The 26,135-nt window shown below is 38.4% G+C and overlaps 2 protein-coding genes and 2 non-coding genes across 5 annotated transcripts in view; 3 read left to right on the forward strand and 1 right to left on the reverse strand.

Annotated features, from left to right (window-relative positions):
• SYNGR1 (synaptogyrin 1) overlaps positions 1 to 3,461 on the reverse strand; it is a 28,596-nt gene extending 25,135 nt beyond the window's left edge. For both annotated transcript variants that reach the window (XM_026696507.2, XM_026696516.2), the window contains exon 1: positions 3,200 to 3,461. In XM_026696507.2, coding sequence (XP_026552292.1) covers positions 3,200 to 3,298 — 99 coding nt within the window. In that variant the 5' untranslated portion in view covers positions 3,299 to 3,461. The remainder of the gene's footprint in view (positions 1 to 3,199) is intronic.
• A 9,885-nt stretch (positions 3,462 to 13,346) lies between these two features.
• RPL3 (ribosomal protein L3) lies at positions 13,347 to 20,303 on the forward strand. Its single transcript, XM_026696482.2, has 10 exons — positions 13,347 to 13,471; positions 14,587 to 14,779; positions 15,237 to 15,405; positions 16,090 to 16,225; positions 16,754 to 16,940; positions 17,310 to 17,470; positions 18,065 to 18,166; positions 18,434 to 18,529; positions 19,051 to 19,170; positions 20,187 to 20,303. Exons 1-10 carry the CDS (start codon positions 13,469 to 13,471, stop codon positions 20,229 to 20,231), a joined length of 1,212 nt encoding a protein of 403 aa, XP_026552267.1. The 5' UTR covers positions 13,347 to 13,468; the 3' UTR covers positions 20,232 to 20,303.
• LOC113438284 (small nucleolar RNA U82P) lies at positions 16,042 to 16,089 on the forward strand. Its single transcript, XR_003374362.1, has one exon. It is a non-coding gene; the product is annotated as a small nucleolar RNA U82P (small nucleolar RNA).
• Positions 17,066 to 17,159, forward strand: LOC113438281 (small nucleolar RNA U83B). The gene has a single exon (XR_003374361.1). It is a non-coding gene; the product is annotated as a small nucleolar RNA U83B (small nucleolar RNA).
• Positions 20,304 to 26,135: the final 5,832 nt, after the last annotated feature.

Genomic DNA, 26,135 nt, shown 5'->3' on the forward strand with positions numbered 1-26,135 from the left:
GTGGGAGTTTATTTCATGAAGAAGTCAGCAAGTAGCTCTCTGGAACAGAAAGCAACATCCTGCAAAAACTCTTCTTCTTGACCTGGTGAAGCCCTGTAGAAATGAAGCCACAGCTTTAAATCAGAGAATGTTCTGTCCTAGATTCTCAAGAACAGAAACATCCATCTCAGGACACATCCTGTCAATTCTGTTAACTGTAATTGACCGCTGCTGGGTTGTCACCTGGACTGTCTGTCATGCAGGTTTCAAGCTTTCATGCAACACAAGGTTCTTCCTATCACTTCATGTTGAATTTCAGCAACAGCTTAGGAGCCAAATGCCTTCCCGCTTCTAATAAGAACAGTAAACATGCTGTACTGTAAAATCTCTATGGATAGAGACATTCCTAATAGCCACATTAATTATCTATAGAAATTTGCTAAGATTTCTTAAGTTTTTCATTCATAAGCCTCCCTTCTTTCTGAACTTTCCATGGCTTCTAGGGAAATGAGTAGCAATCACTTACTTATTAAAATAAGAAATTGTCACCCACACAAAAAAAACCCTTCATGAAATGCATGAGTTGGGAAGAACCTTATAGGTCATCTAGTCTAATCCCATAGTCAGAGAAGAAATCAGGAACAAATGTTTGGAAAAAAAATTCCCCAAGGAATACTTTAGGGCAAACTTGTTACTTGTTAGGGCAAACTGTTTCATTACTTAACACTTATAATAAATTCCATATAATGTTCAGCATGAACTGTTTTTCTTTTAATATTCAATTATTGCTCCTTGATGTGGTATTCAATATAGAGTAGAATTGACTCACTGTTGTATATGAAAGGCTTTTAGATTTGTCATTTCTCCCCTAGTCATCTTATTTGGAGCTTAAACACCCCTCAGTTCTTTGAACTTACTCCAGCTTCCCCGTGACCCTTATAAAATGCAGCACCCAGAATTGGACACAAGACTCCCAAGTGCAATCTACTCATTGCAGAGGACGGCAAGTATTATCTTTTGCAATGTGGACGCAATGCTATCAATGCAGCCCAGGACTGCACTGGCCTTTTTAGTTGCTGCAGTCTTAAGCTATGGCCCATAATTAATAGCAGAGGAGAGGTTACGTAGACGAGAGCCCCCAGCCCTTGTTATCTCTAGGAAACATGGGAAAACTCCCATAAGGAATGAATTAGATGGGAAACACACATGGTCCTACTGCTTTGGCTTCCTCCTGAAAATCTGAATGGATGACAAGTAAAAGGCTATGCTTAATATTTATTTGTTTATTTGTTTGTTTATTTATATTCATTGGCTACCCAACCCCAGTAGACTCTGGGTAGCATACAAAACTAAAAAAAAAGCATGAAAAAAGGTAAAACATTAAACCAATCGAATGCTAACAAAATCTACCAAACAAAACAGGGATCATTAAACAATGAAAAACATCAACCCCTCACCTGAGGCCAAAGCAGGTTTTTATAGCTTTCTGGATAGCTTAGGAGAGATCTTCCTCTCTTGGGGGAGTTTGCTGTTCCAGGGGGTGGAGGCTGCAACAGAGAAATCATGCTTCCTAGATCCCACAATACGACAATGTTTAACGGAGGGGATCTGGAACACATCCATGGTAGTGGAACATATTGAGTAGGCAGAAACAATTGGAGATAAATCGTCTCTCAGGTTTCCAGGCCCTAAGCTATATCTATGTCAACCTCAGCTCAGTCTGCCTTCCTTGATCAGTTGGGGGAGGGAGAGGAAGCCATTCCATTTCTGTAATTTCTTCCTTGTCACTGTGTCCTCCTTTTCTCTTCTTGTGACACTCGCAGGAGATAAAAGCTCTCTCTAGATTTCTGTTTGCAGTTTGCTCTCCTAATCTAAATGACCTTCTTGCAAACGCTATAGGTGCACAGCAGCCATGGCAAAATGTCACAAGATGGAATGACCTCCCTCTGATTCAGCCGTTCCAAAAGGGGGGGGGGACACATACAGGAAGGAATTCTTCTCCTTGGACTGGCTGGCTAGATCTCCATCACTTTCCCCATTACATTCACAGGCTCTTACATAAAAATTGCAATATAGATACAGATACAGTTATAGATATATAGACAGATACATAAGGCGGGGGTGGGGTGGGGGTATTTAAACTGAAGCTAAGGGAACTGAGGATTTGGAGAATTACACACATTTTCACCCCTCATATATATCCCCCCTCCTCAGTTCCTTATCCCAATCCTCCTTGCAAATGTTGAAAAGAAAAACAGGAAACTGAAACATTGAGGATGGGGTTCACAGACAACAGAAAATTCACCATTATCTCTTAATTCTCCACTCCAACTTTCCACTCTCCACTGCAGCTTTCTTTGCTAGCTCTTTCTTATTTAAAACTTCTGTTTTCTTATTTTGAAGAAAATTAATAGTGGTGTCAGCATGAAGGGTGGGGGAAACCAGTTAAATCACCTCTTTCAAAACGTTTTTGAGAAAGCCAAAGGACAGATCCCAACATTCAAAAGAAATAAAAGTTTTGCCATTTTCTCTCCCACATACAAAATCATTTCTCTACCTAGGCGATGGGAAGAAGAGGGGGACCGAATCGTTGTGCTGTTTTTCACCCTTCTTACCACTTGCTGCATAACACAGAGTATCCGTTTACATACATTGCACCCAGCCAAAACAACCCTTGCTAGGGGGCTGCACCGCAGAAACGACAGAAAGCAGAAAAGGAGGCAGCGGCCCGAGCTGGAAGGTGATCCCGCTCCTCCCTCCCATCTTAAAGGTCACCGAGCGCCGTCTAAATTCTGCCGCTGGCTCAAATCCCAGAGCTCCTGTTTGCCCTGCAGGCTCTTCAAGAGGAAGGCGATCGAGCCAGTCGGTGGCCTTTGCAATCCAAGCCAGCCCCACCGGGCATCCCTAATCGCCTCCATAATGTGCTTCGTGCCGGCCCACGTGAAAAAGGACACGGCTTTTTTTTAAAAAGCCCACTAAGTGTCAGTGGCTCCTGCTCGAGCGGCTCCCTCTTAAACCTTAAGGTCAGCTTTGCTTACATTTGCACCCAGCCCGGCTCTTCGCCAACGAGCCATTCTATGCCACATTTTGGAGGAGAATTTCCAAGCGTCCAGGTGGCTTTGACCGCGCTGGGCTAAAAGCTCCCATTGCTTCGGAAAGATCCAGAAAGCTCAGCCTGCCTGCCTTCCTAACCTGACGGCCTCCAGGAGCGCCTCCTTACCCAAGAAACTATCCGGAGGATCGTGTGAGGTTGCCGGATGAAGGTCTGGGGGTCAAAGGCGCCCCCGGCTTTGCCAGCTCCGTACGCGGCCGGTTCCATCCTCGGAGCAGCCCCGCTGGCAAGACTTGCCGAGCTGCCTTTCCCTCTCTCAAGCTTTTATCCCTCGGCGATCAAAGTTGACGGCGCCGGGGACAGACGGATGCTCAGCGAGAGGGCAGAACCCAGGCAGCGCCGTCCAGCATCCGAGAGCTCAGCCCGCAGAAAGGAGGCAGCGGTTGTCAGCGGAGGGGACGGTGGAGCCGCGCGCGAGGCCGGGAGGTTCTGGTTGGGAGTTAGTTCTGCCCGACGGCCCCGCCCTCCCCTCTTGCTCCCGGGCCTGACTTGCCGAGCTGAAGGGAGAGAAACTCGCGGGCGACAACTAAGGCCGGGGGAGAAAAGCAACCTCCATACGGTACATACAGGGTTGCCAAAGGGAGCCAGGCGCGCTCCCGACCCGCAGCAATCGAGGGGCGGCCGCCAGTCCTGGTGACGGCAAGCGCTTACGTGCACCCGCCATCCTAGCAACTTGGAAGGGGGGGGCGAGGGGCGAAGGACGCTGCGGAGCTCCGCTTCCCTCGGCCGTGAAGGCCTTTCCAGGGAATGCGGTCTTCTTTCACGGGGCGGTTTCGGGTCCGCAGCCCTACTTTATTCCCCCCGATACAGCAGTACGTAGTTTACGTAACCTAGTGAAGGCAGAGGGGCTTTCTTCGGGATAGAAGCGAATAAGGTCTGCGCTGGTCTTCGTGAAGCTCACGATTAAACATGCGCTCTTGCTTCTATGTTACCAAAACAAGAGACACGAGACGTAGAGACCTCCTGGGTTAAATGGAACTTTCTTACTTTTTCCTTGTGTACTATTTTTATAGCAATTGGCTCGTGGGAGAGCTTGGGAGAACTTGAAAAGGTACCTTTTGTGTCACTTTAGGTATTTCTAAGAAAGGTATCCAGTTGCAGTCTATGGAGATTCTTGGTCATCCAGATCATGGTTGTCCCAAAGGTGCTTTTTCAAAAGGCAACTGGACTTTCTTTCTTTTTCCTTGAAGAACTGAAGAAATTGAAATTGTTTTTCCTTGAAGAACTGAAGTTCCTTGGGTGAGAGGCAAAATATCTGACTGGAAATAATTTTGTTTTCCTCTTTGCGGATGACGTAAAACTATTCGACACCACCACCAATGCTACTGTCCTTCAAAGCGATCTTGATGATATGTCTGAATGGTCAAACAATTGGCAACTCCAAATCTTGACCAACAAATGCTCTGTCCTACACATTGGTAAAAAATATCAGTACACCAAATACAAATAGGCAGATATGACTTCGTTGATGATCCTCACACTCTGTCATAGACCTTGGAGTTCTCATCAAATGACCTAAGCACCAGAGCTCACTGTAACAGCATTGCCAAAAAGGCATTAAGAGTTGTAAATCTAATCTTACTAAGCTTCCCCTCCAGAAATATCGAATTGCTAACTAGAGCATATAAAACTTTTGCCAGACCAATACTCGAATACAGCTCTTCAGTCTGGAATCCGCACTGTATAATTGAGCGAGTCCAGAAGTATTTCACCAGAATATTACACTCTTCTGCTTGCAACAAAATACCCTATATCACCAGGCTTGAGATTTTGAGCTTGGACAACCTTGAACTACGCCACCTATGGTTAGACTTAAGTGTGGCACACAAAATTATCTGCTACAATGCCCTACCAGTCAATGACTACTTCAGCTTCAACCACAACAATACAAGAGGACACAACAGATACAAACTCAATGCAAATTGCTTCAAACTCGATTGCAGAAAGTACAACTTCGGCAACAGAGTGGTCAATGCCTGGAATGCACTACCTGACTCTGTTGTTACATCCTCTAACCCCCACTCCTTTAACCTCAAGCTAACCACTATTGACCTTACCCCATCCCTAAGAGATCTGTAAGGGGTGTGCATAAGTGCACCATCATGCCTACCGTCCCGGTCCTATTTTCCCCATTTATTCGTACATATTTCCTGTATTCTTACTCATTTTTATACTTGCACCTATTGTAAGCGATTGACAAATAAATAAATATCCAGTTGTAGGTTATATTTACTGTGAAAAGTTTGGGAAGAATTGCTTCTTAATTTCTGTGGCTTTTTACCTGATATTGTGATCCAAAATAACTCCTGCAGCAGCAGGGCTTATTTCATGATATGCAGCATTAGAGATTTGTAACTTTTGCTTCTTGCAGAATTTTTAGATGGGGCAATCACTAAGCAGCTGTCAGGAAAATAGCAGATACCTTTTACCAAATTTAAAATAACTATGGCAACAAAACTAGTAAAATCATTTCTAGAAGCATACTGGCATTGTATATATTTGTTCATTTTCAACATCAGTGATGGCAGAGACTGGCCAATATGTAACCATACGTAACAGAACAGGCTGAACTTGGCTCAGCGGTGTTTTGCATAATTTTGTTTTCATCATTCAGTTCAGCAATTATTTGCTGAGGAATTAGAATGGAAAAACCAGTTAGTCAATTGGTCATGCTGCATTAAACTGAAATGAGTTTATCTTTTACAATTAGAGTAAATAGTTTGTTTCCAGCCTTCCAGAATCTTTAAAATAATGAGAATTTATATTAGCTAAAACTCAGGATTGTTGGGAACAGCCACAGAAATGCAAATAAATACATGGTACCTTTAGGAAACTCTGATTACTTTATCTAGATGATTTTTCATTAAAACAAGATATTTTTTCCTAGATAAAATTGCTGAGAAAGTTGCAAAACTTGCCAAGTTGCAAAACTAAAACAAAACAGTCTGATTTGTCATTCAGTCACTGTTTGATTTACAAAGCAACAGCAGTGTCAGAAAGTTGCAAGAAACAGGGGCTTCCGGTTTGTGTTTCTTCAGCGATAGACTGAAATCTGCGATCATGCGCAGTGTCAATCCCTGCTCGCTGCTGGAGCGCCCTGATCCTTTGGATTTGAGGCTGAAGCCACCCCGTAGAGGTGGTGAAGAGGGGGGAGATTGCTAGCTGAGTGGAGGGGAGCCATATCTCTCCTCCTTGGCTGGACTAAACTCCCTTTCCTGAAGGCGGTTGCAGCGGTGGTCAGAAATGGCCACCTCAAAGAAGAACCTGACTAGATAAGATTGTGCAGGAGGAAGACAAAGAGGAAAGCAGGACAGACTGGGCTAAACAACAGAGAACATCTAAGCAAGGTACCCTGAATCTAAAAATACTTAGAGGGATACTTCTGAAAGAAGACTTTTAAGCGGCGAAGGAGAGAGAAAAGGAGGTTAAAAACCCTTTTTTTACCTTTATATTGACAACTGCAAATGGTATGGAAAGAAATTTATATTAATTTACTTTGACATTAATAACCAACTTTAAGCTGAAATTTAAGTACCAAAAGGAGAATAAAGATTTTTTCTTTGGTCATTTTAAAACCCTAAAAAGGAGAAGAGTGGAGGCAAAAGGGTGGAACTTGGAATAATGAAAAAATGAAGTGCCATCTGGAAAAATAAAGAGGATTAACAGCGAAACTTTGAAAAGACTCCTGAGGATACATTGTAACTGAAACCTTATTAAAAGATACAGTAACCCATGGCAAAGAAAAGTAAAGGAAAGAAACAAGAAGGAACAGTCTGGGATCATTTGGTGATATATATAAAAAAAGTTTTTGGCATTGGTTTTTTCTTTCTTTTTTTGTTTTTACTTAAAGTCAATCGGGTGGTTGTTCAAAACTGTTTAAAATGGCATCACTCCTGGAGGAATTGAAGATGAGTCTTAAAAAACAGAAAGAAGATGCAGAAAGGGGAGGAAGATCCTTTGGCTTCGTATTTGAATTTCTTGAAATGGAGATCCTGAACTATGAAAAGCAAAAGGGAAAGCTTCAAGAGCAAGAAGAAGGGCGGGACAAAGAAGAAGCCATTTTCAATGTTCAAATAATGCAAAGTGTGGTAATAAGGGGGAAAAGGGGGGAAAGAATTAAAAGTTTGAGATCAAAGGGAACAGCCAAAAAGAAAAATAGTCTGAAAAGGAAGTATAACAGCAAGGAGAAGCAGAAAAGAAAACCACAGAAGGGAAAATTAGAGAGAGAAAGGTATAAAAAAAGGGATGAGAAAAAGGGGGGAAGACAGAAAGGGAAAGAACTCATGAGGGACAAAAGCAGGAAATAAAGAAAAAGGGGAAACGTACTAGGATTAGAGGTATTTGCTCAGCTAGAAAACACAGAGACAATGGCTAAATTAAGTTAAAAGAGAGGAAAGGTACAAAAGATAGTGTTATGACAGTAGAATACTGTAATGAGTTAGAAATGAAATAATTTATGAGATAAAATTGTACTGTTATGTAATGGTATGTTTGTTTATAATTAATGCAATGCTAAAGAAGAGAGAGAAACATTGTAATTGTTTCTAAAGATTGATAAAATATTGAAAAGAAATGTGAAAGATTTATAAAGAAATTTATACCAATTACTAGAATGAATTTGAATAATTATTTTGCTTATTAATAGTAAATAACTTATAAGATAAAACTGTATGACTATCCAATGGTATGCTTATTAACAGTTAAGTAATAATGAAGAAGGGAGGGAAACATTTCAACTGCTCTCAAAGATTGATAAATATTGAAAAGAAACATGAAAGATTTACAAGGCTCATACCAGTACTAGAATGAATTTAAATAACTATTTTGTTCAATAATGTTTACATACATACATACATATTGTTTTTGCTATGTTTTTAGAATTTTTCTTTTTACATTTTTAAGGGGAAGTTCCAAGCAGAGTCTGAATGATGATATTTACATGATATAAAATATATATTAGAAATTTGAATGTTATAATTTTAGAATACTCAAATTTAATGTTTAATGAGATTTTGTATGATAATAACAATAAGGCTTAAAGGTGTTGTACTCCAATTTGCAATCATAGAGGGAATTTTGCTTTTTAAGAATGTTGGAAGAGAACATAATGAAATTATAAGACAGACGAAAGTATAAGTATAATGAATAAAAAGATACAGTAATTTAGATAAAAGAAATACAATTAAACAAGAAGAAAATGAGATAACCATAAAAGAAAATTAAGAGAAGGGAGAAATAGTGAGAAGTTGGAAAAAGAGTAATAAGATATGAAGTTGGATATGTAAGATGAATATGCATATGAAATTGTGTCTGTATGGAAATGTGATAACCCAGAACCATGCTGTACTCAAATAAGATGTTTTATTTGTTTTGTTAAAACTTAATAAAACTTTATTTAAAAAAAAGAGATGCATGTAATACAATATGGAGAATATAGTAAAATTGTGAAATAATTTACAAATTGTGATAAATTAATTTAAAGGAAAAAAAATTCCCTTAAAATATCGATATTTGAAAAAAGGAGGAATGAGAGGAAAAAAGAAGGAAAGAGAGGGGGAAAATAATATAAAAATATAACAAAGTTTTTTAAAAATCTAAACAGTATTAAACTTGCTTGCCAGTTTAAAAAAAAAGAAAGTTGCAAGAAACAGTCTATCACTCTTAACTATCTCATTCTGAAAACGAATATACATATAGAACAATCCAAACTGTGATTAGCTTTTTAAGCATAGTTTTATTTATGAACTCTGTTAAATGTATTCTATATCCATAGGAAAAAAAAACAGGCTGCCTGTCAAATAGAACTGTTAATTTGTGCATGCTTTGTCCCTCTATTTTCCATTATAATTGCTTTTAACCACATCTACACCAGGAAAAACTTTATCCGAGCCAATAGAAGGTGGCACATTTATTCTTGACATGTGCTCCAACATCAGCCCATATTGTAAGCCATGGTCTGAAATATTTTCCTATTTAACAACTGGAGGCACTGATCCAAGTCTTATTAATAACAAAGAGGTAAGTAAGGAGTTAATTAAGATTTTTTTCCAATGTAGACCTGTGCTGTGAATTTAATATTTAATTACAAAATCAGGACATTCAGGACTATGTTGTTAGGCTTGCACAATAGAAATGAGCAATTGTGGATCAGCCTACTTTTTTTTTAAATAATGCCCACTTATATAGGAAAACTTGTTCACATAAATAATTTTGTAAAAGTCTCTACAAAATAGTCTGAGATCATTCATATTGAAAAGCCATACTTTAGTTCCCTGCTGTTTGTTCAGAAAGTCCCAGTGGACTGGGTTTATAACACGTTAAACTTCCAAAATGCTACTGTGACTTTATGCAATGTATACATTTTGTTAAATCCATGCTGTACATGCTGACCCAAAAAGGTTGCTGACCTGCATTTGGCAAATAAGAATATATTACACCAAGTATGTGAGTATTAATGAAAATAACACCCTTAATCTTTGCCATGTACAGCAATAGATATCAAAATTATGTTCATTATAAAGCAATGTTCCTCAACCTAATATTCTCCAAATGAATTGTACCTCTTCCTGAATTTCCAGCCAACTTGTAGTACTATACTACAAAATATATAAATGTGCACTATAAGAATGTTGAGTAATGGAATTGTGAACTTAGGCTGGAAAAAAATGGCTGTGAAACAGAAAATCCTAATAGTCTTGAATTAATCACTATCTGTTGGCCACTATCTATCAATACCTGTTCAAGTTTACACTGATCTACTTAGCCAGAATAATATGCAATGACTTATAGAAAAAAAACAACCTTGGGTAACATTTATATTTCAATCATTGGGTAACATTTATATTGAATAACAATTAGGGATACTGCTGATAAATGCCACATTAGTTCTGTACACTGGATTTTATAATAAAGAATGATAATGTGATGATGTTGTTACAATTTTATTTTATAATGTAGGATGATACTCTGTTGCTCTAACTGCTTCACTCATGTTTCATTCTAAACTTGATTTTCCCCTCTTTCTCACACTCCTCTAAACTTAAAACATGCTAAATATCCAGTTAGAATTTTAATCACATAAGTAACCTTACAAAAAAGTATGAATTGTCAGTTGGGATTTGGAAGAGGGGGAAGCTGGAATTCACATAAACTGCAAATAAGCTACGTTAATAGGTTAGTGCAGTGCATAAATCCTATCAAGGTCTGTGCTTGTATGGTCAGTAAACTATGGTTTGCTTAACAATCCACAAAACACAAGGCCCACACTTCATGCCACCCAGTACATAACATTATAAAAATTATCAAGGAATTCAAAAAGTTTGAACAATACAGCAAACTAAAACAAAAAAACCCTATTCATTTGTGTATTGTGAATTAGTTTCGCATGTAGACAATTTTCATTTAAAAATTAAATTACTCCATATTAATATGCCATTAAGAATGGAAACATCTAGAAGCTTAATTCTTAAAGCACAATTTTGCCCTCAGATCCCTCTTGAAAATTCTACATAGCAAAGTTTATAGTCTAGTTATTTGTTCCTACTACACTATATTAGCAAAATACATGAGATTCTTTTGCAGTTGTATGCTAAAAGCATGCATGCATCTCCATATAATTGGGAACACCACAGTGCAAGTGCCAAGGCATTAAAAATGTCAGCATATAACAACCTTCACTTCTTTTATCTGATAATCTTTATAACACTGGAGAACATGGAAAGGTAGAGTGCAATGAAGACCATACAAGCCACCTTCATTCGCTTCACGATTGTATCTGTTTTTTGCATGGAAGAAAACCCGTTCTTCATTTTGTTGTTCTGAAACCTTTCATGCAGAGGAATATTGGTGGTATCTAAACCATATTTGCCTGGTCCACTGACTATGTGCTCTGTGGACACAACAAATTTTAGCACGTAAAAATGCTGGGGTATGTCTTTAAGAATAGAAGTAGCAGGGCCTTTAAAACGGGTGCACAAGGGAACATGGATACGTGGAAGGACACAGGTAATATCACCTAAAATGTCCTTGTTGTGGGTTGAATGCTGTATGGGCTTGATGTAGCTAAAAAGTTGGGTCAGTGCATATTTCAATATTCCTAATGACAAGAAAGCAGCTTCTTGAACTCCATCCAAGAATCCCAGGAAGAGAGAAGTCACAATTTGCTTCATGACTGGTCGTAGCATTATCTGATAAAATTCACTGTTTTCCTTGGGAGAATTGTGCACAGAGTGGTAAAGTTGTTGTTCTGTAGATGAAGTGCCTGGCAACATTCTTTGTTTCAGGAGTACATACAGCAGTCCTAGAGTCCATTTGGCAGCATAATATTTAAAAGTATTGGCCCAATAAAAGCACAAGTTCTTTATTACTGCCTGGAAGCACCACAGGATCCGGACTATTGGGGCTAGCACATCTTTCCAGAGCTCCCTAAGCAGAATGCAACACACTGTACTTGACATCTTTTGGCTGAAGTGACACAGAATGACAATTGCTGTCACATGGACAGTGATCCAATAGAAGATCAGCCTCCCTACTGTGGCCAGAGGATACAGCAACATCTTGTACAGTTTTACAAAAAAAGAATATATCAAGAAGCAAAGTACCATGAGCTGGGCTTGGGGAAGCCATAAGGATTGTTCTGCTCTCTGAGTTATAATTTGCTTTCCATAAGGCTGGTAAACTGCACATCCTTTATTGCCCAACATGTTGTTAAGTTGGGCACCTGATATGTAAGGCCACACTCACTCCAGCACAAATTTCTTCCCTTCCCTTTGCATCTGTTTTCAGATTCCTTCTACGTAACTAATCTCATCACAACAAGCAGTTAGTTACATCAGAAAGAGAACCAAATATGGGCATACTGAAGTAGGCTTGCCAAGTTGAACTCCAGGCATTTTATGACATCAGTCTTAAAAATAACCATTGAACATGATGCATGGTTTTTTTTTCACCTCTTTAAAGGGGGAAGATATGGGTGGCTAGGAAACTGAGAAGAAGATATAGTTACAAAGTACAATGGGCACTTGAGAAACTATGGTAGTAGAACGTTAAAATGAATTCTAGGTTATGTGATAGTTTAACAGAATATTGACAGGAAATATTTAATTTTGATTTTTAAATAACTTTATCATTTCAATTTATGTGGCTACCCACCTCAAAGTCATGATCCTGGGGAACCAATAATGTAAACTATAAAAGCATAAAAAACAGGGAGAAAAAAACCCACACCTAGGAACATCAGCCAAGGTAAAAACAGACCCATTAATCTCAGGTCAATATAAGACAATACAAAGGCTCAACCGCATCTTCTGACTCTCCAGTCCTTCTTCATCTCAACAGTATTTTCATTCTCCCGTCTTGTTCTCTGTGAATATTTGTGCCCAGTTCTTCAGGAAATCTTGGATTGTTTCCATTTTTTAAAATTACAAGCTTAAAAAATGATAGTAATTTAAAAGAAAATTGTGTGTGTGTGTGTACATATAGAACTGCCTTAAATAAACTTGATTCATTTGTTATTTAGTTATGGAAGTTACCGAGATAAATTAATGCTAATTTTCATTGATATTCTTTTTTAACATATTACAGAGGACATACAATCCATGTAGTTTTCTTATGCATTATATATTCCATATCTCTATGTAACATCTTGCTTTAAAACTGACGTTTTGTTTTAAAAAAACATGCTTCACAGAGATTTTGGTGAGTGCACATAAGAGTAAGACTTTGAAATAATCAAGAGTTTATACAAGCTTAGATATTTAGATTTTAAAAACTGTTTAAGTTTAGAGGGTTGTGTACTCTGCTTCTACATAGCTAACGAAAGCAAGCCCAAATATTGTATATCTTTGAAACTAAAATGCTACTAACGTAGAAGGCCATCAAAGAGGGCCTTCCAAATAAGTGAGCTTACAAGTTTGGGCTGGATCTTGGAACTTTTTGTTGAGCTAGATCAGGGATGGACAATTAATTTTTCCAAGGGATCATATGAGAAACTGGAACTGTCTTGGACAGCCATTGCTGCATCGCACGATTAAGACCAAGACATGATTTTCTAAGAGCTTGATTCTGAAGGTACGTTCATTCACAAGCAATTCCAACTTCAACTTTAGTATGAATTACACATTTCTAATCGACCCTTAGCTTTGCAAATCCGTCTTCCGCTTAATTGAAGCTCTATCGACACCCGGAGTCCCGCCCCACCTGCAATGGTATCACTTCCTTCTACCCTCCTCGCGACATTTCCTATGCACGCGTACGAAGGACTTGAAAGGCGCATGCGTAACAGCCCAGAAAGGCGTTTCGCCGCACCTCCCCGCGAAAAGGAGATAAATAGCGCATGCGCAACCTTTGTCTTCCCTTCTGCGTCGGCTCGGAGAGAAAATGGTAGGTTTTTGAGCGGGGCCTGCGGTATGCAATCTACTGCCATCGCTTTCGAGGGTGTCTCTCACGTGTAAAAAGTCAGGTTTTTCTTACTTATATTTGATCAAAGGTACCCGGATAAGTATTTTGGGAGTCCTTATGTCATCATTGGATGAGAGACCCGGGCCTGTTAAGATTCTAAGAGTTGGCCTAGTTAGTTCTTTCTTCCTTTACACGCACAGAATTGAGGATTTAAATTAAGACGTTCCTTTATGGAGGCGGGCTGGATTATTTGAGGGACCTGGCCTAGTTATTCAGGATACAATGCATCAGCAGCTATTCAGATTAGGGCCTGGCTTATTTACCAAGGCCACGTGGAAAGTGAGTCGCAGGACTTTATAAAGGAATAAGGTGATTTCTGTGTTTACTGAATCTGCCTATTAATGGATGGGATTAGTAGTTATAGAATAAAGTTTTATTACAGTTGTATGAATATTATTTGCAATGCTGTGCCATGATGGGATATCATTTGCATGGCCAAAGTCCCAGTAAAGTACTTGCCCAAGTGTTAGTTAAGTCACTGTCTTTTAGAATGATTAAATATGTAAAACTCCTGTAGGATTATCTGTTTTTCTTCCAATAGAATTGTAGCACATGGGGGGGGGAAGTCTCAATTTTGAATGTGATTATGATTCTAAAGTTATCCATATAATCTCTTCGTAGGGATGAGAAAAACAGACTATAAGAGAAGCATTTGTATGCATGCAATTCTTGTCCACCAAAAGTAAACGTTTCCAAATTCCTCTAATGCTATTTAAAAGGGTATAGGGGAAAACATAGTAAAGCCAACTTGGCCTTTTTCTCAAGACATATACCTAATCAGAATAATTGATAGGAAAAGTGAGTCTTTTGAAGTAAAATATATAAACTTTCTTTATGGGGTAGTAACAGTCCTGGGAGCCTAATGTTTATGTTGCTTTATGCCTCAAATCTTAAATTGTTTTAGAAGGATTGTTATGAGTGGAATATAATTGTCTTATTCAGTGGAGGTTTGTTTTCTGCTTAAAAGGGGTCAATAATTTGAAATAACTCATTCAAGATACTCTTATGAGAAAAATATATATATTTTTTTTTTCTAGTCGCACCGCAAATTTTCAGCTCCCAGGCATGGCTCTTTGGGCTTTCTGCCACGTAAGCGCAGTTCTCGCCATCGAGGAAAAGTGAAGAGCTTTCCTAAAGATGATGTTAGCCAGCCTATCCATCTCACTGCATTTCTTGGATACAAGGCGGGCATGACCCACATTGTCCGAGAAGTGGATAGAGTTGGGTCCAGTAAGTATTTCTTTACTTTGTGGATTATGGGGGGGAGGGAGTGAAACTGGTGCTTGCCACTAGTGCTTAAGATGTATATGATTAAGATGTAGCATCAAAACTACTTATCTTTCTGGTGTAGACTAGTTAGACTACAGTTGCTTAGCCGGTCAGGCTGCAGTTTAAGTACAGTTGGAAAGTCTGACTTACGTTCATCTTCTCTTTCTGATTGTGTAATGGTTTGACTTTTGTATAGGTATAAGAAAACCTCTTTTAAACCCTTTTGAGTTTCCCATGGTAGTCTTGGCTAAGGTGTTTAAGTTAACATGGGCAGTCTAAATCTTATAAATAAAATAATTTAACTTGCAGAACTGAAAGATTAGATTATTTTCTGGGTGTAGCCTTTTGCATTTTCCATTAATTATAAGAAAACAAAATGGGTGCTTTAAGGATGACTTCTGTAACATTTGATTCACAGAGGTGAACAAGAAAGAAGTTGTAGAAGCAGTTACTGTGGTGGAAACCCCGCCTATGGTCATTGTTGGGATTGTTGGCTATGTGCAAACTCCCCGTGGCCTTCGCACCTTCAAGACTGTGTTTGCGGAACACATCAGTGATGAGTGCAAGCGTCGTTTCTACAAGAACTGGTATGATAACTGAATTTTCCTATGTGGGAAAGTATAAAGTTTATTAGATTTGGCTATATGATACTTCTGGCAGGGGTTACACAATCTGAATCTGGAATTGGAGCACTGAAAACTATATTGAAGGGTCTGTTCCTATTAAGATTTAGAAATGAAACATCTGCACTACACATGATGATTTTCTCGACGGGCGGACATAAGGAATTGCCTTTGGCATTTGTTGCTGATTGTCGAGTGTACTGAGTGTAGTTTCCATCATCAAAGTGATTTCAGGGTGGTGTAGTTTAAGAATTTCTGACATTCTCTGATTTCTTCCATATATAATTGGCAAAGGAGTGATGATTCAGGAAATTATTTTCACTAGCACATTTAGAGTCTTGCATATGAAGTGCAACACCCACCTATACATGTAAGGAAGTTCATGTTAACGTGAACCTGACATGTAATGTAAAACAGGATTATTTCTGAACATATTAATGTTCTTTGGCATTTGTGGCAGCTCCGCTCAGCATTGGCAGGTTGGCCAATGTCTGATGAGCTCCAGGCTCCGCTTGCCGGTGGAAAAGACTCCTTAGAAGCTGGCAATGAGCCTATTCAATCCCCCTGGCGGTTTCTTCCACTCAAGCCACCTCCTTGGGTGGGCTGATGAAGGACTGTGCCAATCCCCCTCTGCTCTGCTCCTTGAAGGCATAAGTCCAAGAAGAAGGCCTTTACCAAGTACTGCAAGAAGTGGCAGGATGAGGAAGGCAAGAAACAGCTGGAGAAAGACTTCAACAGCATGAAGAAGTATTGCCAGGTCATCAGGGTCATTGCCCACACTCAGGTGAGTACTTTCCTGGTTTCCTTCCACACATGGATTTACCATCACTGAAGTCTTATCCAAGGACTTGCTGATGTTATTGCTATTATTAAATTATAAGCTGGTTAACTTCTAATATTACTCAACACTTCGCAAAACACAGTTGCCATGTATTCCATAGTAACTAAATGGTCGTACTGAACATTTCATTGTAAAATGTTATTTGACTTCCCTGAAGGGTTCCAATTTTGTTGAGTATTTCACATGATCTTTTTTGTTGCTTATTCTTCTGCCTGTTATCATCTGGGTCTTGCTTATAAACAAACTTTATCGATTTTGGCAAGGAAAAGTAGTTGGGAATGCTGGTGCTTTTTTATTGTTGCTTCTTAGCACACGGGGCCTCGGGTGTGGCCTATTCTGAGAACAATCAATCATTTATCTTTGGATGATTTCATTGAAGATGTTAATCTGATGGTGGGAAAAATTCACAGGTGAATAAAAAAACGAGGCACCTTGTACAAACTATAATATTGCTTCTGTTTGGTCCGTCAGATGCGCATGCTTCCACTCCGGCAAAAGAAATCTCACCTGATGGAGATCCAGGTGAATGGTGGCACTATCGCTGAGAAGGTGGAATGGGCCCGAGGAAAGCTGGAACAGCAGGTGCCTGTGTCCACTGTCTTTGGCCAAGATGAAATGATAGATGTCATTGGAGTCACTAAGGGCAAGGGATACAAAGGTAACTATTGTTTTTAGGTAAAAGTATAGTGAGGCTGGTTTTTCAAAGCTATGTAGGTTCTGGGATAACTTTTGACTTTATGTTGCCTTGTGACATGGAGAGCAAATTGTGATCTGCACTAAAGTACTGCTCAGTGATGAGGACATGGAATACGCACTGGGCACGGTGCCTGAGACCCATGAGGAGTTTGTTCCATGCTGCCTTCCTTCTGAGAGCAGCATCATAATGAAGGGTGGAAGGGAACAGGGTGGCCAGTAAAAGATAACTGCAGCGACTTCCTGGGTAGTTTAGTTTTGTTTTTAGTACTTTCTCCTCAAAGAACGAGTAATTAACAGAGTAACTTGAAAAGTTCTGTGTTCTTATTCTTAGGTGTCACTAGCCGATGGCATACAAAAAAATTGCCCCGCAAAACGCACAGGGGCCTACGTAAAGTAGCTTGTATTGGTGCGTGGCATCCTGCTCGTGTGGCCTTCTCTGTGGCTCGTGCTGGTCAGAAGGGATACCATCACCGTACAGAAATCAATAAAAAGGTAAGGGGGTGTGCTTTAACATTTTGCAGCCTTGAGTTGGTGCTCACCTAGGTTAAAGCATTATTTCCACAATCCCTTGGCGCATTGGCTGTACTCATTGCTATTAGTATGAGTTGAAGTACTATTACTTCTACTTTAAAAGCTTCTGTTTGGTTTGGGAGAATACCAACATATTGAGTTGGTTTGGATTCATAAATTTGAAAGGCATAAGACAGCTATTAATTGAAGAGTGGCAGTACAGTGTAACTTGGTATCAAAAGGACTAAAATATTTATAGTTAAAATTGCTGTAGAAGAAATGTAATTCTACATAGAGTAATTATGTATATGTCTGTAAAATTTTGGCTAACGTCAAATCTTTGGTGGCAGTTGACAGAAAAATCTAATGGATATTAATCAGAAGTCCACAAATGATAATATAACTTTCAGCTGCATTTTAGTTTGCCATTTTCACTCCATATTTGCTGATAGACACAGAATACTTGGAACAAATAGTATAGTCTTTTACCTGCATTGGTAACAAATAATGAGTATGTACTGTTCAGAAAGTATGTCTGTATTGGTCAACCTTCTTTGCCATGTATTAATTTTTTAGATCTACAAGATTGGACAAGGTTACCAGATCAAAGATGGCAAGCTAATCAAAAATAATGCTTCAACAGAATATGATCAATCCGACAAGAGCATTAACCCTCTGGTGAGTTGTGCTTAAAAATTGGAAATAAACCATGCTTTAATGGAGCAGAATGATGTTCAGTATTGTTAAATCTGCACTATAATAATTTTTATTATCCTGTTTTCGTACAATGTGTTTTGGTAGTTTTTGTTTGATCATTAGTTGCTCTGGATTCTTTGTCTTGAAAAAACTTAAATCATTGAGTTTTTGGTAGAATCTCACTGGGAATAAGGGAAACTGGCTTAAATAGTGGAAACAACTTAAAATATTGCTTCCTTTACCACACAGGGTGGATTTGTCCATTATGGTGAAGTTACCAATGATTTCATTATGTTGAAAGGATGTGTTGTTGGGACCAAGAAGAGAGTTCTCACTTTGCGCAAGGTGAGTGTTTCAAAGGCGTTGGTCGTTGCTGAGGTTCCTCTGCTTGTCCAGAAAGTAGTCAGATTTTCCAAACTCATTTACCATCTGCAGAAACACCCTAGACACAGTAGCTGACTTAGTTATGTAGTCTGCAACAACAACAAAAAAGCCTGATTTAAGCATGGAAGCAATAAGCTGCTCACTGTCTGAATACATCCCTCTTGCACTAGGTTTGAGTGGAGCACACAAATAAACAGAAAGCAGTTACTATACAGTTTGCATCTGTACCATATAATCCAGCTCTTTCTAATGTGATTCCTGGCATTTCCAGTAATGTACAGCCAGGAGCTACGCTACCTAGAATTCTGGAAGTTGTTGCCAAGAATTGGAGAGCTCTTATGATCTACAGGGCTGATAAGTTCAGTGGAAGTTGTAGGTTTGCTGTAACATTTAACTGTTGTATTTTGAATAGGGGCTAATGAGATTTCCAAATTGACTGCTGATCAGTTTTTTTTCTAATCCTTTCCACTTTTCCCGTGTAGTCCTTGCTTGTGCAGACCAAACGTCGCGCCTTGGAGAAGATTGCCCTGAAGTTTATCGATACCACTTCCAAATTTGGCCATGGCCGTTTCCAGACAGCAGAAGAGAAGAAAGCTTTCATGGTAAGAGTTATTTCATTTCAATTTGTTACCTCAAGTAATGGTTTTACCTACTGTATCTGCAGCATAATTCATTCCACAGTGTAAAGAAATAATAGAGTAACTGTTGAGGGTCTGAATAATAATCAAGGCTTGTATAAAATTTACTACCTAGATGAGTTGTGACTTCAAAATTCTGCTTTCACCATTGATAAATATAGATTTAATATAAATTGGAAGCTATAACATTATTCTAATGAAGATTATCTGGAATTTATGCCCATAATGGCTTACCATTTCTGTAGGATAGTGCATAACTTAAATTGTGACAAGAGGAAAGAAGTGGTTCTATACCTGAAAACTCCACTCTACAGTTATACTTAATTCAGGGTTTCCATTTTTTGATTTGCAAGCCATTATGGGGAAGACAATATTACTTTATTTGTTGGCTACTTTTTCTTTGAACTTTTCCCCTAGTTTTCATTGCAGTAAAATAATTGAGAGCTATATATGCAGTTTTGCAAGCCCATTCTCATATTAGGATTCTCGATGCTATGTGCAAAATTAAAAAAATGAGTTATATTTTTAAGAGTTTGCCTTTAACACTGACACAAATCTACATGAGTTTGAGATCTTAAATGGGGGTTGATTTGGTCCAAAGCAAATTTATTCTCTTGCCTTCCTTGGCAAGTTTAACAAATTTACACTTCCAGTATTTTAACTATTGGAGGTGTAAAGGTGTTAAATTTGCTATGTAAATGTTGTCGCTGAAGTTGTTTTTATACGACTCCATCTAGCATGTTTAAAAACCAACATACATCCAAAACCAACATACATTAGATGTAGTTTACTAACCACATGACTAAACTTCAGACAGTGCTACATCCAGTGTCCAGTAGGTGGCAACATACTCTCACTAATTGCTGTTCAATGGAGTGTTGTTGTTTTTTTGTCTCTTTCCAAAAAGGAAAAACCCCACCTAAACTTATCCTTACTGGTATCTACTATGTAAATTGAGATATTTTTTCCCCTCTTTTCAGGGACCACTCAAGAAAGACCGTATTGCCAAAGAGGAGACTGCTTAATATCTGGCGTATTGTGATTTTCATCTGTAGTTTATAATAAAACTGCAAATAAAGTCTTTGTTTTGCCTTGTGCTTATAGAATTGTTGCTGTTCATCAGTGTTAAGTTAGGCTTTAATAGCAGATTGCTTAATACCAGTAAGTATTGATTTACATGTTAAGTAGTTGTACTGTCAACAAATAATAATAAAGGAGTAGTTGATAACCTGATTCTGGAAGCCATTGATCTAAATTAATTGAAATTTATTTGGCTTTCCAGTGTTTAGGAAAGACTTTCTACACTCTACAGTGGAAATATTTGCAATTTATTTTGATAGCTTTTGTACCCAAAACAATCTATTGCATTTCATTAAGGAAGATATTCGAAGCAGACATTTAATGTGTGATATTGTAAAAAAAAAGTTCTCCAGAAAGAATCAGTGGAGGCAAAGTCAATCCCCCTGGCATATTTTGTTGTTAATGTGATTGCAGAAGCTGAGACTCATTGAACCGAGGCATTTTCATGGCGACGTGTTATGCTTCAGCAGTGCCCAGAGTAGAGTGAGGCATGCTGCTCTCTATTTTGTGCTCCAAAATACTGGTGATTCCTTGAAAAGATATTAAAACCTGAAATGACTTATTTTTGCACTTGGCAACTTCCTTACATTTTAAAAACAATCCAGCAACTACAAAGATTGATATGAATGTGTAGCCAGAGCTGATAACTTAGAAATCGCTTTGCAGCCTTGATCTCTACAAGCTCTTGATGCTTTGAAGGGAGATAGCCAGGAAATCAAAAGGTAGGGTGGATAGTAATGGCATTTCAGGAAAAGATAAAATAAAAGAATTATTGCATTGTTGCCAAATAAAACATGTATGTAGGCACTTAGTCTGAGTTGAGGGAGGCTTTTCCCTTCCAGCTTAAAAGTTCTGCAACTGGAAATGTGTGAAATTTTCCACATATAAACTTGTAAATGAAACAATGAGATAGCTCGTTTCAGGTGGATTTTGGATTGGGATATGTTTGAAATATGCATGTGGTAGTCCAGAGATCTCCAAACTTGGCAACTTTAAGATTTGTGGACTTAAAAGTTGTTGGCTGGAGATTCTGGGAGTTGAAGTCCACAAGTCTTAAAGTTGCCAAGTTTGTGGACCCCTGTTGTAGTCAGACATGTTTTGGGGTTGGTGGCAGTTCAAAGGAAGAAAATAATATTAGGAAAATCTGGGAGAAAAGGGTTAGGTGGCCAATTGAGAAGAATCAGTTTGGTCAAGTGGTTAAGGCACCAGGCTAGAAAGCAGGCAACTATGAGTTCAAATCCTGCCTTAGCCATGAAAGCTAGCTGGGTGGTTTTGGACCAGTCACTCTCAGCCCTGCATGGTTGTGAGAAAATGAGGAAGGTGTGTTGGACATGTTTGCTGCCTTGAGCTATTTGTAAAAATAAAGGTAGGATACAAATGAACTAATAAATAGGGAGGCTGCTGGGAGTACAGTTGGAAAAAAAGAATGAGCTGGACCACTTTATGCTAGATACTTAAAATGCCCTTCTGCATTTTCTTCAAGCCAAAATTCAGAAAAACCTGGCTGTTTCTGGTGGATTTCTGAAGCCTATATTTTGTACTTGAAACCAAACATTTTTCATTCAGCACATCCTAATATGGTATAGATGTAGATAATAGGCATTTTACAGAAAATAACGACTGCCATTTATCTTGATTTATCATGTGCCATCAAGTCACAACTCTTAGCAACTAGATAGATATCCCTAATTTAGTATTTCAAGGGTGCATTTATCCCTGCTGTAATGGAGTTCCTCCACTTTGAATAACGGTCATCCTATCTCCCAGCATTACAGCCTTCTCCAGAGAGCTAGGTCTCTGCGTCGTATATCCAAAATAAGGTAATTTGAACTGCTTCATTGATACCATGAGAACTATTAATTTCCTACATAAAACATGCTGTGTCCTGTCTTTGTTGAGCTCAATAAATCAACATCTTTTGAAAAAAAACACTGAAGCCATTAGATAAGCAGCTCTCTTTCAGGGGGTTGGTTGTAGGTGTTCCATATCAATGAGGTGACATGGCAAGACCTTATTTGCCAATCCTGCCCTTAAACAGGCATAATAATTTGGCACGAGGTTCTTTGGGGATCTCGGGAAAGGTCAGTGAGGCTAGAAAGAGATATAAAAGAATTAGTAAAAAAGACCAGTAGTCTACACATTGTTCCTAGGAATGGTTGGCCAACAAAAATCACTCCAATAATTTAAAGAAAAGGGATGTTGCAAAATATTCCAGAATAACAGCAAAAAAATCTGCAAGGCATATTTGCATTTTCTAAAGTCAATATTTTAAGAATGAACAATAATGAAATGGATGGCAGGGGGAGGAAAAGGCAAAAAATATGTTTGTGCTACCTGTCTCATGTTTACTCATGACCATTTTTATGGTTCAGTGGGCTTTCAGGATAGCAAGTAGAACTTCCTGGCATTGGCAAATTGGAGGAACTTTAAACCCATCCCAACAACCATGAAGCATGATGATGAGAATACTGTTACAGGGTTTGAAACAGATTTGTAGCCTCAGCTCATAAACCATTGAGAGAACAAGAATTCTAAATACTACCCACAAAATTATGGAGGGGGTCAAGATATCTTGTGAGTTAAAGCTAAAACAAGTTGTGCAATCCAGTAATCCATAAATTTGCTCTAGAGTGATTGGTTAAGTTAAAGTCTTGACTTCATACCAATTTAATCTTTCTGGTATGTCTGAATCAAGTTCCTGCAAGATAATCCAACAATATCAACAAGGTGAAATAGTGTTATAAAGAGGAATAAGTCAAAATACCTTCAAGCCAATATAGAGGAATGATCAAGAACAGGTAGGTATAGGATAAGTTTTAGGTCATTTATTGCTAAAGGAGATGCCATCAATTAGTAAATTAAAAGTGTCAGATAATTTTTCCAGCAAAGACTGAATGTTGGCTCATGTTTATTTAGTTATTTAGATTCTTTAACCAGAATCTTCATATCAGTCTGTTAACAGGACTTAAATGTTACTCAGATGACACTATATCCCACAATACTCTAGGATCGTGGGTAATTCTAAAGAATTGGCAAACTTTCAACACTGTATGATGATTACTGTATCTATTATGATTGGAAAGACTGATGCTGAAGGGCTGGAATAATGGAATATACAGTGGATGGGAAATCTGAATAAACCAAAGGAATTTCCCCAGCATGATGCAGTGATTCTGGAAACGTGTGATATAAGCGTCATTTTCTGTAGAAGGGATGCAGAAGAACAAGCTGATTGAATATGCAAGTGAATGTATAAATGTCAAAACAGCATTTGCTCTCATTTCAGTAGTTATATTGCAAACTATTGACCAGATCTGAATAGTCCTATCATCCTCAGCTTACAAGGATATAGAAGGAATTAAGATGGATAAAAATATTCATTATACTAACCCTAACCCTTAAAAATGCCCATGGCAGCTTTAAAGCACTGGAGCAAGGTGTCTTAATCTACTGACAGGTCCTACTGAAAATCAATTCATCCATCCATTCATGAAATAGCACTACTATGAATTTGCAACATAGCCTCATAAACTATTATGTATTCCCATCTATTAGCTTAGTTTCATAATCATTTAAAGTTAGTCAATATACTTTATTTCTGCAGGAGGGAAATTTTGCATTTGCTCAGCTACCGTAAGGAAGTAGCATGGTCAGAATGTTATGGATAAATGGTGGTGATACAGTCCTAGGCAATAATTTAATGGAGCTTTTGTATTAAAATTGGTTAATGTGTTGGGGAAATGGAACAAAGCAGTTTGATGTGGAAGTCATGAATAAAATTTAAGTATTTAAAAATTCTGAAACTTTAAAAATTCTGCATTGGTATACTTATATCAATTATGCTTGATAAACCAATTTTTTGTTAGGATTAGTGTAATCTTTCACCTAAACTTTGATGGAAGCTAGCTGACTTGGGAATGAAAAAACAGACTGTGGTATCTTTCCTTTGCACCATCCCCAGAAATGGGCACTTGAAAAAACTGACTGATTTTCCAAATAACAGGGAACCTTGCAAGCCATGTAATTTATTAGATACATATTCTGTATTTCCTTCAGAAGTTGAAGATGGAACACATAATGCTCTTTCCTCTCATTTTACTCCACATCAACTTCTTGGCAGTATGTGACTGGCTCAGAATCACCCAATGAATTTCCATGATTATAGTGGACTTGACCTTGGATATCCTCTGTGCCAGCCCAGCTCCTAAACCACTATAGTTACTGCTTCTATTTATGTGGCACCCTGAGCCTAATTTTATAGCCTAATGTGTTATACAGTTTATTTTTATTTCAGTTGGGGCATTAGTTCAAAAATGAGGTTGAGCAAACATCATAAGCTTTCTTCTCACCTCAAGAGGGAAATTGGTTGATTAAATGTACAGTGTATCTAGGCCAATGTCTCAATCTAGCCACAGGATGGGTTGGAGGGTTGACCTTCAGACCAACAAATTGCAGAATCAGTGCACAAGGCAGAACACGCTTTCTTGAAATCTTTGACAAAAGCATATGAATATCTGAAATCTATATATAACTAACCAGCTTAAGATCTGAACTGCCATTGAACACATTAAATTTGTCCTTGCACCTTCAATGGGTTTCTGTTTTTAGCTTTTCTACAAGAATTTGCAACACAAAATCCCAAAGGCAAAGCTGGCTAGTTTAAGAGAAACTTGTCCAGCACTTCTGGCAGGATCAATTGGCTGAGAAAGTTGACTTAGCAGTGTACGTATAGAGGATGTCCTTGAAGACACCAGTACTGTTGCTGAGTGAGTGGACCAGTAGGTGGTGGTCTCTCTTTGCTCTCTCAGGTCCATGGAATGATATCTCTGCCTTTCTATTGCTGCAGAAATGAGGGCTGCATCCTGTGTTTAGGACACCATCTCCAAAGCAACCAGTAACAATTGAGTGATGTCACAGAATTGGCCTTTGCTATGGGTTCAGTCTGGAAAAGGGTTGGCTGTCGGCAAAAATGACTTCTTTTGAAGTATCTGAGATCAGAATTTTAGACAAAGGAAACAGAAGGCACATTTTAAAATATACAGTACTTTTAGACCTTACCTTTATATAGAATTCTTTTCTTTGTATGCTTCTTATGGTATGAATGCCATAGTATGAATGTGTAAGAAAAAAAAAGGATAGCATCTGAAGATCAAATTGCATGAATGGTGGTTTTGCCTACATTACAAATTTATTCAGAAACAGGAGCTGCTTCATCTGTTCTTTCTTTACGCTGTGTCTGGAGCCAGTTTTCCTCAGAGAAATCTTGAGGGGAGCAGGGTCCCTTCATTTTTCTTACCACAGCCTTCCAAAGTTGGTTGAGGGATGCAGCTCCACACTGGAATGCTTCATACATGGCAGAGTATCAGTCTTTTCTACCTGACCTTTGACTTTGTGGAAGGTGCAGTCCAGTTCCTTTGGAGTAGACTTTTTCAAACCTGACAACTTGAAGATGTGTGGACTTCAACTCTCTCTCATAATTCTCCAGAGAGCATGTTGAAATCCACACATTCTAAAGTTGCCAGATCACTGATATGGAGGTTGTCAGATTGGGAATAGTTGCATTTGCAGAAGGAAGAAACATCTAACTATCCTAGACTGGTCTCAGAAATCTGGTTAGTGAGAGAACCCAAGAAAATTTCAGGCTATAAGCCTAGGGAGGTTTTTTTTTAAAGCTTGGGTGACATAGACTAAACCACTTCTGTAATTTTCCAGTATGTATTGATGTATCTAAAGTTGATCTTGCCTTTTTAACAACCTCACATAAGAACCCCAATGATTATCTAATAAGGTATTTTCCTAACCCTTTGAGAAAATAGTAATGAAACCTTTTTTACATTTTTTTTAAAAAT

Source organism: Pseudonaja textilis, chromosome 5 (assembly GCF_049901715.1).
Source record: "Pseudonaja textilis isolate UNSWEBS1 chromosome 5, rPseTex1.2, whole genome shotgun sequence".
Lineage (NCBI taxonomy): Eukaryota > Metazoa > Chordata > Lepidosauria > Squamata > Elapidae > Pseudonaja > Pseudonaja textilis.

Bases quoted from the DNA above. Each gene is read 5' to 3' on its own strand.
- RPL3 (XM_026696482.2), top strand. The intron at 16,226-16,753 runs GTGAGTACTTTC...TTGGTCCGTCAG, and splicing joins GGGTCATTGCCCACACTCAG to ATGCGCATGCTTCCACTCCG. The intron at 18,167-18,433 runs GTGAGTTGTGCT...TTTACCACACAG, and splicing joins ACAAGAGCATTAACCCTCTG to GGTGGATTTGTCCATTATGG.